At 42.8% G+C, this 15,070-nt stretch overlaps 1 protein-coding gene across 1 annotated transcript; it reads left to right on the plus strand.

Annotated features, from left to right (window-relative positions):
• Nucleotides 1–801: 801 nt before the first annotated feature.
• On the plus strand, nt 802–15,070 carry LOC106574434 (actin-related protein 3). The gene is made up of 12 exons (XM_014150321.2): nt 802–1,019; nt 1,612–1,667; nt 7,939–8,063; nt 8,483–8,593; nt 8,679–8,774; nt 9,132–9,239; nt 9,529–9,672; nt 9,907–10,080; nt 12,143–12,235; nt 12,486–12,611; nt 12,784–12,867; nt 14,646–15,070. Exons 1-12 carry the CDS (start codon nt 976–978, stop codon nt 14,739–14,741), a joined length of 1,257 nt encoding a protein of 418 aa, XP_014005796.1. The 5' UTR covers nt 802–975; the 3' UTR covers nt 14,742–15,070.

The raw sequence follows: 15,070 nt of genomic DNA on the forward strand, positions 1-15,070 counted from the left end.
CATTGTAGGTGGGGAGGTCTCCTCTACGCTCACTAGACTTGAGGCAGAGACTAAACTCATTGGCATTGCATGGATCTGGCTCATGCCCTATGAAGTGGGGAGAGGTATCTCCAGCTTGTCTGGGGAGGGAGGCCTATATCTGATGTGGGTAGTACCATCCATGCCCATTGTTTTGCTGCGGAACCATAAAACGGACGGAAGAAGCCTAGGTTCCCACTGGGCACGGATCACTGAATGTCAACTTGATGAAACGTACCCACATGTCACGGTCACAATTTTTCCAACATCATGACACTTATTTGGAATCTGTGGCTCAAGTGGTTTGAAAGCTATTGTCGAATATCCAACTTGAAACTGATTTTAACTCGGTCTCTGAAAATGATGGAAACTTTTGAGATGGTCTTGGGTGAAACTGATCACTAATGCAGTTTACTTCTAGGATAGAGAGAACAGATCTTGGTTTTCATGTTCACCCAAAAGGTCAACCTAACGCATTGATACAATGCATTTTAATGTCATTGGTGTCTATAGCGTCATGCAATGTTCAAAGAAGATATTATATTCAGATAGTCTACTGCACTCATATCAATCGTCACAGAATCCTGTCCGTGAATTGACTGAACACGGGTATTCTGCTGCTACTATACAAACTACCGGTACATTATAGAGAATAATTGTTTAATATGTTTACATTTCAATTAGAAAGTGTACATTCACCTCCCCTTCTGATAAGGTGCGATATTAGAAATGCTTTAACAAACGTTATGATCAGCGTCGCGTCAGCCGCTTTCAACTTCCGCATCAGGTGATTGCGGAAGTAACTTCACTCTGCGGGTTCAGGGTTCCGCCTCTAAACTAGCTAGCTAAATAAATGGTTATCCCTCTACCCAAAACAAACGACTTTCCTTTTTATAAGACCCACTGGAATAAAGCAGCAATTCATTATTGCAGTCTGCGGTAGATATTTAAGGAAACATGGCTGGACGTCTACCGGCTTGTGTAGTTGACTGTGGCACAGGGTACGTACCAAGTGTTAATGCTAATAACTAGCTAACTGATTGATTGGCTTTAGCTAGATGCACCCAGACAGGGCAGAAATGTTGGGCGTGCAAGGTAAACCAATCAAGATAGCTAGCTAGTCAGCAACAACCTTAATTTGCTTAATTTCGTTTAATCCACCCAGCAAGATAGCTAGTTAACCATTTTAGGCATTAGAAGATAGCTTGCTAGTAGCTAATTTCCATCAGGGTTCCCCACTCGTTAGACGTTACATTAGTGGTATGCATTGACTTTAACCTGTTACAGGAGTCTACGTAACTGTTTCAATTTATGGAAGCGTATAACTGGCCTAGTCCACAGACAGTCATGCCACCTTTTAGATTAGTGGTTTGTAACCTTTTTCGGTTACTGTACCACCAACTGAATTTTCACTGCTCGGACTGAGTACCCCTTATGTGCATTTTACCAGTAGGCCTATGGTCTCACGAGGCTTCTCAAGTACCCCCCTGTGGATGGCCAAGTACCCCCAGGTTGTGAACCACTGCTTTAGATCATGCATCATTAGAATCTATATAACCCACTGAACTTTCTCATGCAATGCTTTTGTTGTAGGTACACAAAGATTGGATATGCTGGAAACACAGAGCCACAGTTTATTGTTCCTTCATGTAAGTATTTCTGTATCATACATCAGCGGTTCCCCAAACTCGGTGCACATTTTGTTTTTCGCCCTAGCACTAAACAGCTGATTCAAATAATCAACTAATCATCAAGCTTTGATCATTTGAATCACCTGTGTAGTGTTAGGGCAAAAACCACCCCCTGTGGTCCCAAGGACCGAGTTTGGGAAACGCTGTCATCTTCTAATGATAATGTACCATGTTCATTCATATGTAGCCCTTGATCATGAGAATCAGTTCCTTTCCATTACGTACACATGAGTCATTGGACTGTACTGAGGAGATTTGTTAAGAGCCGCGATGCTCGGTCTGAACATTAACACGCATCGCTTGCAGTATGATTTTGGAAGCATAAGGACCTTATCTTTCATATCAGTCCATGTTACAGCGCTTGTTTATGGAAAACGGACAGAACAAGTGCTAAATGGCTATCTGTGTCTCCAAACACCTGCATCCTTACGTTCAATATGAGTCTGGTTGGGGAATCTGAGAGTGAGGAGAAAAAGCAAACAAACCACAATAGTCAACACAGCCAGCAAAGTAATTGGTCGACCACAGGCACATTTGAGCATTCTGTTCTATAAGGCAACCAAAAAGAAGGCACTGGCTTTTGTTGGCGACCCCCTCCCACCCTCAGTTCGAGAGGATTCCCTCTGTCCGGCACTTCAGAATGCCCTTGGCCAAGAAGAACGTGTTCAAACATTCATTCGTTCCTTGTGCTGTTTTACTACTAAATGCGAAGTAAATTGTATCGGTATATGTACTTATCTATCTAGTGCAGTTGAGACAGTGGTCGTTTGTGAGTGAATCTATTAATGTCCTCTATGTTAGTGTATGCAACATGATGGACTGACTCGTTTAAATGTGTATGATGTGAGAATGTACAGTTGAAGTCGGAAGTTTACATGCACCTTAGCCAAATACATTTAAACTCAGTTTTTCACAATTCCTGACACTTAATCCAAGTAAAAATTCCCTGTCTTAGGTCAGTTAGGATCACCACTTTATTTAAAGAATGTGAAATGTCAGAATAATAGTAGAGTGATTTATTTCAGATTTGATTTCTTTCATCACATTCCCAGTGTGTCAGAAGTTTATATACACTCAATTAGTATTTGATAGCATTGCCTTTTAACTTAGGTCAAATGTTTCGAGTAGCCTTCCACAAGCTTCCCACAATAAGTTGGGTGAATTTTGGCCCATTCCTCCTGACAGAGCCGGTGTAACTGAGTCAGGTTTGTAGGCCTCCTTGCTTTTTCAGTTCTGCCCACATATTTTCTATAGGATTGAGGTCAGGGCTTTGTGATGGCCACTCCAATACCTTGACTTTGTTGTCCTGAAGCCATTTTGCCACAACTTTGGAAGTATGCTTGGGGTCATTGTCCATTTGGAAGACCCATTTGCGACCAAGCTTTAACTTCCTGACTGATGTCTTGAGATGTTGCTTCAATATATCCACATAATTTTCCTGCCTCATGATGCAATCTATTTTGTGAAGTGCACCAGTCCCTCCTGCAGCAAAGCACCCCTACAACATGATGCTGCCACCCCTGTGCTTCACGGTTGGGATGGTGTTTTTCGGCTTGCAAGCCTCCCCCTTTTTCCTCCAAACATAACGATGGTCATTATGGCCAAACAGTTCTGTTCTTGTTTCATCAAACCAGAGGACATTTTTCCAAAAAGTGTGATCTTTGTCCCCATGTGCAGTTGCAAACCATAGTCTGGCTTTTTTTATGGCGGTTTTGGAGCAGTGGCTTCTTCCTTGCTGAGCGGCCTTTCAGGTTATGTCAATATAGGACTCGTTTTACTGTGGATATAGATACCTTTCTACCTGTTTCCTCCAGCATCTTCACAAGGTCCTTTGCTGTTGTTCTGGGATTGATTTTCACTTTTCACACCAAAGTACGTTCATCTCTAGGAGACAGAATGCGTCTCCTTCCTGAGCAGTATGATGGCTGCGTGGTCCCATGGTGTTTATACTTGCGTACTATTGTTTGTACAGATGAACGTGGTACCGTCAGGCATTTGGAAATTGCTCCAAAGGATGAACCAGACTTGTGGAGGTCTACAATTTTATATCTGAGGTCTTGGCAGATTTTCCCATGATGTCAAGCAAAGAGGCACCGAGTTGGAAGGTAGGCCTTGAAATACATCCACAGGTACACCTCCAATAGACTCAAATGACGTCAATTGTCATGGCTTCTAAAGCCACATCATTTTCTGGAATTTTCCAAGCTGTTTAAAGGCACAGTCAACTTAGTGTATGTAAACTTCTAAACCACTGGAATTGTGATACAGTTAAATAATCTGTCTGTAAACAATTGTTGGAAAATGACTTGTCATGCATAAAGTAGATGTCCTAACCGACTTGCCAAAACTATAGTTTGTTAACAAGAAATTTGTGGAGTGGTTGAAAAACTAGTTTTAATGACTCCAACCTACGTGTATGTAAACTTCCGACTTCAACTATATGTGATTATTTTAATGGAAGGTGATGCCAAAGTAAAATGTCCATCCTGGATCGACAAAGTTTTATTCTGTTATCAACGGAAGATGGATGCCACAAATGTGTTGTCACTGAAAATTACTGTCTGCTGCAACTGTGTTTAAAAGAGTGTACAGTGAGTGTGCATCTTGCATTTGTGAAATTATTTTGACGTGATATAAAAGTAGAGGGCTTTATGTTTCTCGAACCGTACCGCAATTGAGAACCGATTCACGTTTAGATGGTGTATTTGTCTGTTTTGGCTTCCAGAGCCAATTTACCCTTTAAAAAGAAAATCCTTGGTCTATTAGGAGTAACATTCGGCTCCTTTAGTCCATTATTTGGCTAACTCATAAGGCGGACATACTGTATGGTCATTAGTTAAATGAATCTGCTGAAAGCATTTTGGTATTGGTCCTTCCTGTTTTTCTTATCTGATTGGAGTGCTCAAAAGAAGTAGGCGAGCACGCCTAATTCAACAAATGTAAAACCACAAAGTTTGAAGTTGGCCGCCTTCCTCTAGCATTGAGTCATCCAGTGGACGCTAAATGGCAATGCCATCTTGTTAGAGGACCATAGACTAGTTATTCAGTGACAAATCCAAACCATTTTTTGGCTATTTTCAATCATCTTTGCCTATTCACTTGTTTTCAGTACTTGAAAGCTGTGCAGACACAGCTTGAAAGGAAGCTAGTCCAGCCTATATTGAGTGATATGGCTCCATAGCAGAAGTCCCCTTGTGCCCCTGCTGACTAGAATAACGGACAAGCTTGCCAAGGCCACCTGCCTGTGGACTTGAAGTAGCCAGTAGATAGATGACGTGCACTTTTAGAAGCCTGGACAGATGACAAGTAGGCCTAAACATTTAGAGGCTACAAGGAAGTAGTTGAAGGAGCAATGTTCATCGTCCGACAGTATAATAATAATATATATGCCATTTAGCAGACACTTATCAAAATCGACTTAGTCATGCGTGCATACATTTTACGTACGTGTGGGCCTGGGAAACCAAAGTGCTCTTGGTAAATCTCTCAACTTTGTCAATGAAGTCACATTATGCAGTTAGTTATATGCAGTTAGTTAAAGGCCCAATGCAGCTGTTTTTATATCAACGTCAAATCATTTCTGGGTACAATTTAAGTACCTTACTGTAATAGTTTTCCATAAAAATTGTTAAAAAGAAACAGAAATGGCTTTTAAGCAAAATATTATAATTCTCAAGCAATAATTTTGCTAGGACTGTTTGGGAGTAGTCTGAGTGGGGATGGAAAAAATAGCTGTTATTGGTGTAATTTATTTACCGTCTTGTGATGGTCACCAGGCAAGCCGTAACTCCACCCATGTAAAACCTGCTGATTAGAAGGTTCTGTATCGAATGTATTTTCAAATCAAAAGAGAATGATCGCTCTCTCCCAGAAGCTTAGCTGGTGCGTAAAACACGTAAATTCAGACAAAACAAAGGGGTGTAATGGGTTCGTACTCAGTTGTTGGATAAAGCTTACCTCATTTATGAAAGTAATTAAAAACCTAAAATAACTTATCTTGTTGAAAAATGGCATGTGTGACATTGATATTAGTCAAACATTTATTCCAGTGATAAAATTGACTAAAAAGCACAAGTAGGTTAAATTTGGTCATAAGGTCAGTATTGTCCAAAACAGAGTTTTGTGAGATTTGTGTTCAAGAGTTCGTCATGACTTAAGGGTTTGGTTTTGATTTCAACAATTCCCATTACCACGGGATAGATATCCAGTCGTATGGCAGAGCACAGACAGCGAGACAGACTTGCCCAGCAGCACAGAGGATCGGACTTTGTTTACATAAAACAACACGTCACAAAAATGTTTTACTTGAGAAATACTGCACCAAACACCTTAGCTAGATGTAAAACTGTGCGACTAAAAGCTCCTCGGCAAAAACGTCAAAAACGCCCCTACCAACTCGCCCAGAAGGTGTTCCGTTGTAATTTGTTGCTGGCAACAACAAGGGAGACTTTCAGCGTGGCAAGGGGATCAATGAACCCAACAACTTTAGGACACACTCGTGACTTGAATGATGCAATTCATGTTCCACATTCAAATAATAAAACGAACATGAAATTCCAAATAACAAATCCCCCCCCCCGCCAATTTACAAGATATAAACCTAATTTAATTTGGGAGGTATTCCATTTGTTACATGACAAGTTTTCATCTGATTTAAAACAATGCATGTAATTAGGCACGCCTCTCCATTCTTTTGTATGAAATTGCGCAAACTCCAAGCATATCGCTGCGTGTGGGATACCACTTCGCTCTGGAGCATGCAGCCTTGCTGGCTTGGTCAAAATGGCTATCAGAGGGTCTAAGTAAGCCCCTACACCCTCTAATTTTTACTCCCTCAGTTTTGAGACACTTGTGTATGTGGCGGAGGCACTCGTGAAGGCGCTAATGTAGGGACTATGGAAGGGGGGGATTTGGGATTTAGCATTAGATTCCCGCTAATTATCAAAATCCAGAGAAGAGCTATTCTACAACCACCTAAAAGGAAGGGATTCCCAAACCTTCCATAACAACGCTGCCACTTACAGAGAAATTAACCTAGAGAAGAGTCCCCTAAGCAAGCTGGTCCTGGGGCTCTGTTCACAAACACACCCCACAGAGCCCCAGGACAGCAACACAATTGGACTCAACCGAATCATGAAACAAAACGATAATTACTTGATACATTGGAAGGAAATTACAAAAAGAACTGAGCAAACTGGAATGCTATTTGGCCCTAAACAGGGAGTACACAGTGGCAGAATACCTGACCACTGTGACTCACCCAAATTTTAAGGAAAGCTTTGACTATGTAGAGACTCAGTGAGCATAGCCTTGCTATTGAGTGAGCACGCTGTAGGCAGACCTGGCTCCCAAGAGAAGCCAGGCTATGTGCACGCTGCCCACAAAATTAGATGGAAACTGAGCTGCACTTCCTAACCTCCTGCCAAATGTATGACCATATTAGAAAACAAATTCACTTTCGATAAACTCCCATATATATTGGGTGAAATACCACAGTGTGCCATCACAGCAGCAACATGTGTGACCTGTTGCCACAAGAAAAGGGCAACCACTGAAGAACAAACACCATTGTAAATACAACCCATATTTGTTTATTTATTTTCCCTTCTGTTCTTTAATTATTTGCACATTGTTATAACACTGTACATAGACATTTCAAATGACATAATATGGCTATATTCCTTTCAAACTTTTGTGAGTGTAATGTTCACTGTTCATTTTTAATTGTTTATCTAGTTCACTTGCTTCGGCAATGTAAACATATGTTTCCCATGCCAATAAAGCCCTTTGAATTGATTTGAATTTAATTGAATTCATTCTGACTATTTTGAGAAAGTGATACTGGCTTTATTCCTACGGTGTCTCATGGGGGACAAACATCAGTAACCGCCACATTGAACCACACCCTCATGACTGAAATCTTGTTTTTCGTAATGAGCAACCGAAAAACCCGTGCAGAGTCAGTGCGTTCAGTATCTCTTTAATAAAAGTGGTGGCTCTTTGTTTACTGACTTTACAAGACAAATCGAAGTAATAAGCCTGCCGCTCATTGAGTTTCCTCTTGTGTTTAGCATCAGCAGTTTGCGTTCCCTGTGCTTGATTTAATCAGCTCACCTGTGTAACGTTGACTATCAGCACCCTCAAGTCATGTTGTTTCAATCAACAATGTCCTAACCATATGTAGGCTGGTACTAAGGATTTAATTGTGTCGAATCTTCCTAAACTTCAGGTATTGCCATCAAAGAGTCGGCCAAGGTTGGAGACCAAGCCCAGCGCAGGATGACGAAGGGGGTGGACGATCTGGACTTTTACATCGGTGACGAGGCAATAGACAAACCAAATTATGCAACAAAGGTACATTGCATTTTCCAGTGATGGAGGTCTACTTAAAGGGGAAGTCTGCAGTTGATACATACGGTTTTGGACTGATGGCATATTTTTTGGGCTCAACTGGCATATCCCATCAGAACCGAAAATGTAATATTGTTTTACTCCAATGTTTGTAAACAAAACATGGTGAAAACTACAATGTTAGATGGTCAGTCTTTGCAACCATATCTCTCTCTATGCATTTTAGAGGTGTTAAATTTCTTCAGCCCCATTAGTCCGTTTTTTTCCCCTCGAAAACAACAGTGTCGGGGAGTTCGCTTTGTTATTGCCCCTTTAAAGTTTAAATGTAAAGTCATGCTGAATACTTGTTAGAACTGAATAGCCTCATGGAAAAAATTATGTTGTGTGTGTGTGTGTGTGTGTGGTTGTTCCCCTTGTAACAGTGGCCCATTCGTCATGGGATCGTGGATGACTGGGATCTCATGGAGAGGTTCATGGAACAGGTCATCTTCAAGTATCTGCGGGCAGAGCCCGAGGACCACTACTTCCTCTTGGTACGATCCTAACATGCACGTTAGTGTGGAAAGTATGCTACCTAGTAGCAGGGACCTATGGGATTTGTGCTTTTCTTTTCCACAGACAGAGCCTCCTCTGAATACCCCTGAAAACCGAGAGTACACAGCAGAGATTATGTTTGAGTCCTTCAACGTTCCAGGTCTTTACATCGCTGTACAGGTAAATCCTCTCTACGTTCTTGGTTGGTTCTATGTAATCTCTTCCCTGCACCTCTTCATGTTCAAGGGTCAAGTCAAACTTGATTTTGAGTGCATTATCACAACTCTCAACACACTTCACAGAGGAAATGAGGGTGTCCGTGAAACCTCTGGGTGGATCTCAATTCTGGGTCCCTTTTCAAAAAAGGAGTGGGAGTGCTGATCTAGGTTCAGATCTCCCCTGACTATATATAATTGTATTGATTGGGATCTAAAAGTCTAAACTGATCCTAGATTAGCACTCCTGATCTGAGACTCTTTGCGAATACGGTTTGTCATCATTAGTGGAAAGTGGCACGGTCTGTGTTTTCCTCCTCAGGCGGTCCTGGCGCTGGCAGCCTCATGGACTTCCAGACAATTGGGTGAGAGGACCCTGACGGGGACGGTGATTGACAGCGGTGATGGGGTCACCCACGTCATCCCAGTGGTGGGTACATTCGTTCGATCAACATTCCATATAGTCTTTACTAGAACTGGGTCATGTTTTAGTAGGTAGCAAACGTTTTGTAACAAAGTGAAACGGGGAGGTACTTCCTGAACTTGTCCAACAAGAACACATTTTCTTAATCTGCTGCAAAAGTTTGGAACAGTGTGCCCTACTGAACACTACTCGGATGTATTCTACCTATATACTATTGCTAACACATACATGGTAACATTACATTCCTGTATGAGCGATAATAGATTGTTGTCAATTGGTGTTTGTTTTCTTCCAGGCGGAAGGCTACGTCATCGGTAGCTGTATAAAGCACATCCCCATCGCTGGTCGAGACATCACCTACTTCACCCAGCAGCTGCTGAGAGAGCGGGAGGTGGGCATCCCACCAGAGCAGTCATTAGAAACAGCCAAAGCCATCAAGGTACCAGCACATTTATAAATTTTTTTGTTCCCTGCACAAACCAAAGGAATTATTACATGTAATATTTGTGAGCATTTCTCAGGTTCAACAGCAGAGGTCAGTATTGCTGCACCATTGACTAGAGATGTACAGTCACAGATCATGACTCCTTGTTAACTCTTTGGCATCTACCCAGTGTCTTATGTACGCTTGGTTATGACTTACAATTGATAATGATTCCATATTGTGTTCCAGGAAAGGTTCAGTTATGTCTGCCCTGACCTGGTGAAAGAGTTCAACAAGTACGATACGGATGGCTCTAAGTGGATCAAGCAGTACACGGGCATCAACTCCATCAGCAAGAAGGAGTTTACCATCGACGTGGGCTACGAGCGCTTCCTCGGCCCTGAGATCTTCTTCCACCCAGAGGTATGATCCCATTGATTTTCAATATATATTGTTGTGCTTGTGTTATGTAATGTATTGTATCTAGTGCTGAGCGATTAGTGCTTTATGTTTTAATAATCTAACCAAAATCACAGATTTCGGTTTCAATATTTTTTTGGAAACATGAAATGCATTGTGCATTAAGTGGGTTGAATACTGTAACAACACAGAATAAAACAATAAAAGTCTCATGATGGTAGTGACTGCCCATTACTGCTTATCACTTATAACCATTTATTTAGTCACTTTACATTAATAAAATATTTCAGTTGTTGTGTATATTACATTTGTTTTATTTGATTACTTTATTATTTCATTCCAAGTCATCATCACTTTAGAGCTGCTCCCTATGCTGTCTGACAAAATCACAATTTTGTAGTTCTTCAAAGTAAATAAGGCATACTTTTATGACTGCTGAATTCCAACTGTCAAACACTTAGATCATGTATATTCAGGTAGAGATACCTTTGTGTGTGTGTATATATATATATATATATATATATATGTATGTGGACACCCCTTCAAATGAGTGGATTCGGCTATTTCAGCCACACCCGTTGCTGACATGTAATTGAGCACACAGCCATGCCATCTCCATAGACAAACATTGGCAGTAGAACGGTCTTACTGCAGAGCTCAGGGACTTTCAACGTGGCACCCTCATAGGATGCCACCTTTCCAACTAGTCAGGTTGTCAAATTTCTGCCCCCCTGCTAGAGCTGTGCCGGTCAACTGTAAGTGCTGTTATTGAGAAGTGGAAACATCTAAGAGCAACAACGGCTCAGCCGCGAAGTGGTAGGCCACACAAGTTCACAGAACGGGACCGCCAAGTGCTGAAGCGCATAGCTCGTAAAAATCATCTGTCCTCGGTTTCAACACTCACTATCGAGTTCCAAACTGCCTCTGGAAGCAACGTCAGCACAATAACCGTTTTTTTCAGGAGCTTCATGAAATGGGTTTTGATAGCCCAGCAACCGCACACAAGCCTAAGATCACCATGCGCAATGCCAAGCGTCAGCTGGAATAGTGTATAGCTCGCCGCCATTGGACTCTGGAGCAGTGGAAATTTGTTCTCTGGAGTGATGAATCACGCTTCACCATCTGGCAGTCCGAATCTGTGTTTGGCGGATGCCAGGAAAACGCTACCTGCCTGAATGCAAAGGTCTGGGGCTGTTTTTCATGGTTCGGGCTAGGCCCCATAGTTCCAGTGAAGGGAAATCGTAATGCTACAGCATACAAAGACATTCTAGACGATTCTGTGCTTCCAACTTTGTGGCAACAGTTTGGGGAAGGCCCTTTCCTGTTTCAGCATGACAATAGCCCCGTGCACAAAGCGAGGTGCATACAGATTTTTTTTTTGTTGAGATTGGTGTGGAAGAACTTGACTGGCCCGCACAGAGCCCTGACCTCAACCCCATTGAACACCTTTGCGATGAATTGGAACGCTGACTACGAGCCAGGCCTAATCACCCAACATCAGTGCCCGACCTCACTAACGCTCTTGTGGCTGAATGGAAGCCAGTCCCCGCAGCAATGTTCCAACATCTAGTGGAAAGCATTCCCAGAAGAGTGGAGACTGTTATAGCAGCGAAGGGGGGACCAACTCCATATTAATGCCTATGATTTTGGATTGAGATGTTTGACGGGCAGGTGTCATATGATGTACCCCGCAGAGTAACATCTGCTCTCTATATCACCTCACGACCACTCTTTCTTCTCTGTTCAGTAGCAGGCATAAAATAAACAGACTGGACAAGTAGAGGCACAATGGATTATGGTCATTGTAGCTAATTACCATGTTTTTATGCGCTAAACTATGTAGAATATTGGCCTGTTGGAAGCTACAACTCCCTACTACATTGCACAGTTCAGGCTGGATCTCTTATCTCTAGAGAAACTGAGATGTGCGGCATTGAGCTCACAGAAAAAAAACTGAACAAAGTGGAATTCAAATAATTGAACTGACATTTCTGTTAATCACTCAGCTCTAATTGTATCATAACATTGGTTGTACTGTATGTGTTGTGCTTTTCTCCTCCCCCAGTTTGCCAACCCTGACTTCACCCAGCCCATCTCAGAGGTTGTTGATGAGGTCATTCAGAACTGCCCTATTGACGTCAGACGTCCCCTCTATAAGGTACGTCTGTGGAGTTCAAGTTTGTTTTATTTCATTCACATGACGGGCGACAAGAACATTGTGTTTGACAATAGAAAAGCAGTCCTCATGATTTACTGAAACATAAACTTATGCCAGATACTGAGACTTGTCTCCATCCAGAAGTTAGGAGATTAAGTATGATGATGAAATGTGTTCTACTTTCTTAATGATCTATTCAGGAGTATGTCGAGGTTCCAAGTGTCTATTTACCTTGTCTGTTGCTATGCAGAACATCGTGCTCTCTGGAGGCTCCACTATGTTCAGAGATTTTGGCCGTCGTCTGCAGAGGGACCTGAAAAGGACAGTGGACGGCAGACTGAAACTCAGTGAGGAACTGAGCGGTGGCAAGTTGAAGGTGAGAACCGATTTACATTTGACCTAGTCAGCTGATGTACTCTATAGGGATGCTACAGCTTTATGGGTGTTGTGGCTCCTAAAATGTTCAAAATGATGTCATATTTTGCATTTCCAGCATAATCATTGGTGTTATTGGCTCAATGATGACATGTTTCATGTTTTCTTGTCAGCCCAAACCCATCGACGTGCAAGTCATCACTCACCACATGCAGAGATATGCTGTTTGGTTCGGCGGGTCTATGTTGGCATCAACTGTGAGTTCTAAAACTTAGAGGGATCTTTGTCTGTTAACTCATGTTACTATCAGAGATGTATATATACTGCTCAAAAAAATAAAGGGAACACTTAAACAACACATCCTAGATCTGAATGAAAAAAATAATCTTATTAAATACTTTTTTCTTTACATAGTTGAATGTGCTGACAAGAAAATCACACAAAAATAATCAATGGAAATCCAATTTATCAACCCATGGAGGTCTGGATTTGGAGTCACACTCAAAATTAAAGTGGAAAACCACACTACAGGCTGATCCAACTTTGATGTAATGTCCTTAAAACAAGTCAAAATGAGGCTCAGTAGTGTGTGGGGCCGCCACGTGCCTGTATGACCTGCCTACAACGCCTGGGCATGCTCCTGATGAGGTGGTGGATGGTCTCCTGAGGGATCTCCTCCGAGACCTGGACTAAAGCATCCGCCAACTCCTGGACAGTCTGTGGTGCAACGTGGCGTTGGTGGATGGAGCGAGACATGATGTCCCAGATGTGCTCAATTGGATTCAGGTCTGGGGAACGGGCGGGCCAGTCCATAGCATCAATGCCTTCCTCTTGCAGGAACTGCTGACACACTCCAGCCACATGAGGTCTAGCATTGTCTTGCATAAGGAGGAACCCAGGGCCAACCGCACCAGCATATGGTCTCACAAAGGGTCTGAGGATCTCATCTCGGTACCTAATGGCAGTCAGGCTACCTCTGGCGAGCACATGGAGGGCTGTGCGGCCCCCCAAAGAAATGCCACCCCACACCATGACTGACCCACCGCCAAACCGGTCATGCTGGAGGATGTTGCAGGCAGCAGAACGTTCTCCACGGCGTCTCCAGACTCTGTCACATCTGTCACTTGCTCAGTGTGAACCTGCTTTCATCTGTGAAGAGCACAGGGCGCCAGTGGCGAATTTGCCAATCTTGGTGTTCTCTGGCAAATGCCAAATGTCCTGCACGGTGGTGGGCTGTAAGCACAACCCCCACCTGTGGACGTCGGGCCCTCATACCACCCTCATGGAGTCTGTTTCTGACCGTTTGAGCAGACACATGCACATTTGTGGCCTGCTGGATGTCATTTTGCAGGGCTCTGGCAGCGCTTCTCCTGCTCCTCCTTGCACAAAGGCGGAGGTAGCGGTCCTGCTGCTGGGTTGTTGCCCTCCTACGGCCTCCTCCACGTCTCCTGATGTACTGGCCTGTCTCCTGGTAGCGCCTCCATGCTCTGGACACTACGCTGACAGACACAGCAAACCTTCTTGCCACAGCTCGCATTGATGTGCCATCCTGGATGAGCTGCACTACCTGAGCCACTTGTGTGGGTTGTAGAATCCGTCTCATGCTACCACTAGAGTGAAAGCACCGCCAGCATTCAAAAGTGACCAAAACATCAGCCAGGAAGCATAGGAACTGAGAAGTGGTCTGTGGTCCCCACCTGCAGAACCACTCCTTTATTGGGGGTGTCTTGCTAATTGCCTATAATTTCCCCCTGTTGTCTATTCCATTTGCACAACAGCATGTGAAATGTATAGTCAATCAGTGTTGCTTCCTAAGTGGACAGTTTGATTTCACAGAAGTGTGATTGACTTGGAGTTACATTGTGTTGTTTAAGTGTTCCCTTTATTTTTTTGAGCAGTGTATATTCTACTGATGTAAAAGCTAAAGACAGACAGTTGAAGGCTTTGTTAGCCTTGGTTAGAATATAAAATAGGAAACTTGAAAGGAAAAGTGTACACCAACAAATAATAACGGTCATATCTACTCTTTCCTCAGCCGGAGTTTTACCAAGTGTGCCACACCAAAAAAGACTATGAGGAGATCGGGCCGAGCATCTGCCGCCATAACCCTGTCTTCGGGGTCATGTCTTAAAAAGGACTTCCCTCGGTTATCACTGGAGCTTGCAGAATGCAGTGGACGGACAGAGGCAGAGTGGCATTACTGCACTACAGTCGCTGCTTAATCCAGCCTATTTCCATGGCTACGGTTAAAGACAAAATACAGGAAGAGTGACTAGATTCTATTCCTATGGAGAATGACTCATTTATCAACTGCAGACCAAACTATCAGGCTGACAAACGGGGGTGAATATCTATGTAAAAGAGAAGGAAATGGTGTCTTAAAGCCAAATGCATTTTCAGAGCAATTGTGTGGACACAAAATAATGTGCAAGATAATAAAGTCGACTCATGTATGATTAA

Source organism: Salmo salar, chromosome ssa16, assembly GCF_905237065.1.
Source record: "Salmo salar chromosome ssa16, Ssal_v3.1, whole genome shotgun sequence".
In the NCBI taxonomy this organism is placed as follows: domain Eukaryota; kingdom Metazoa; phylum Chordata; class Actinopteri; order Salmoniformes; family Salmonidae; genus Salmo; species Salmo salar.

Bases quoted from the DNA above. Each gene is read 5' to 3' on its own strand.
- LOC106574434 (XM_014150321.2), top strand. From the start codon at position 976: ATGGCTGGACGTCTACCGGCTTGTGTAGTTGACTGTGGCACAGG. The intron at 9,240-9,528 runs GTGGGTACATTC...GTTTTCTTCCAG, and splicing joins TCACCCACGTCATCCCAGTG to GCGGAAGGCTACGTCATCGG. The intron at 10,081-12,142 runs GTATGATCCCAT...CTCCTCCCCCAG, and splicing joins AGATCTTCTTCCACCCAGAG to TTTGCCAACCCTGACTTCAC.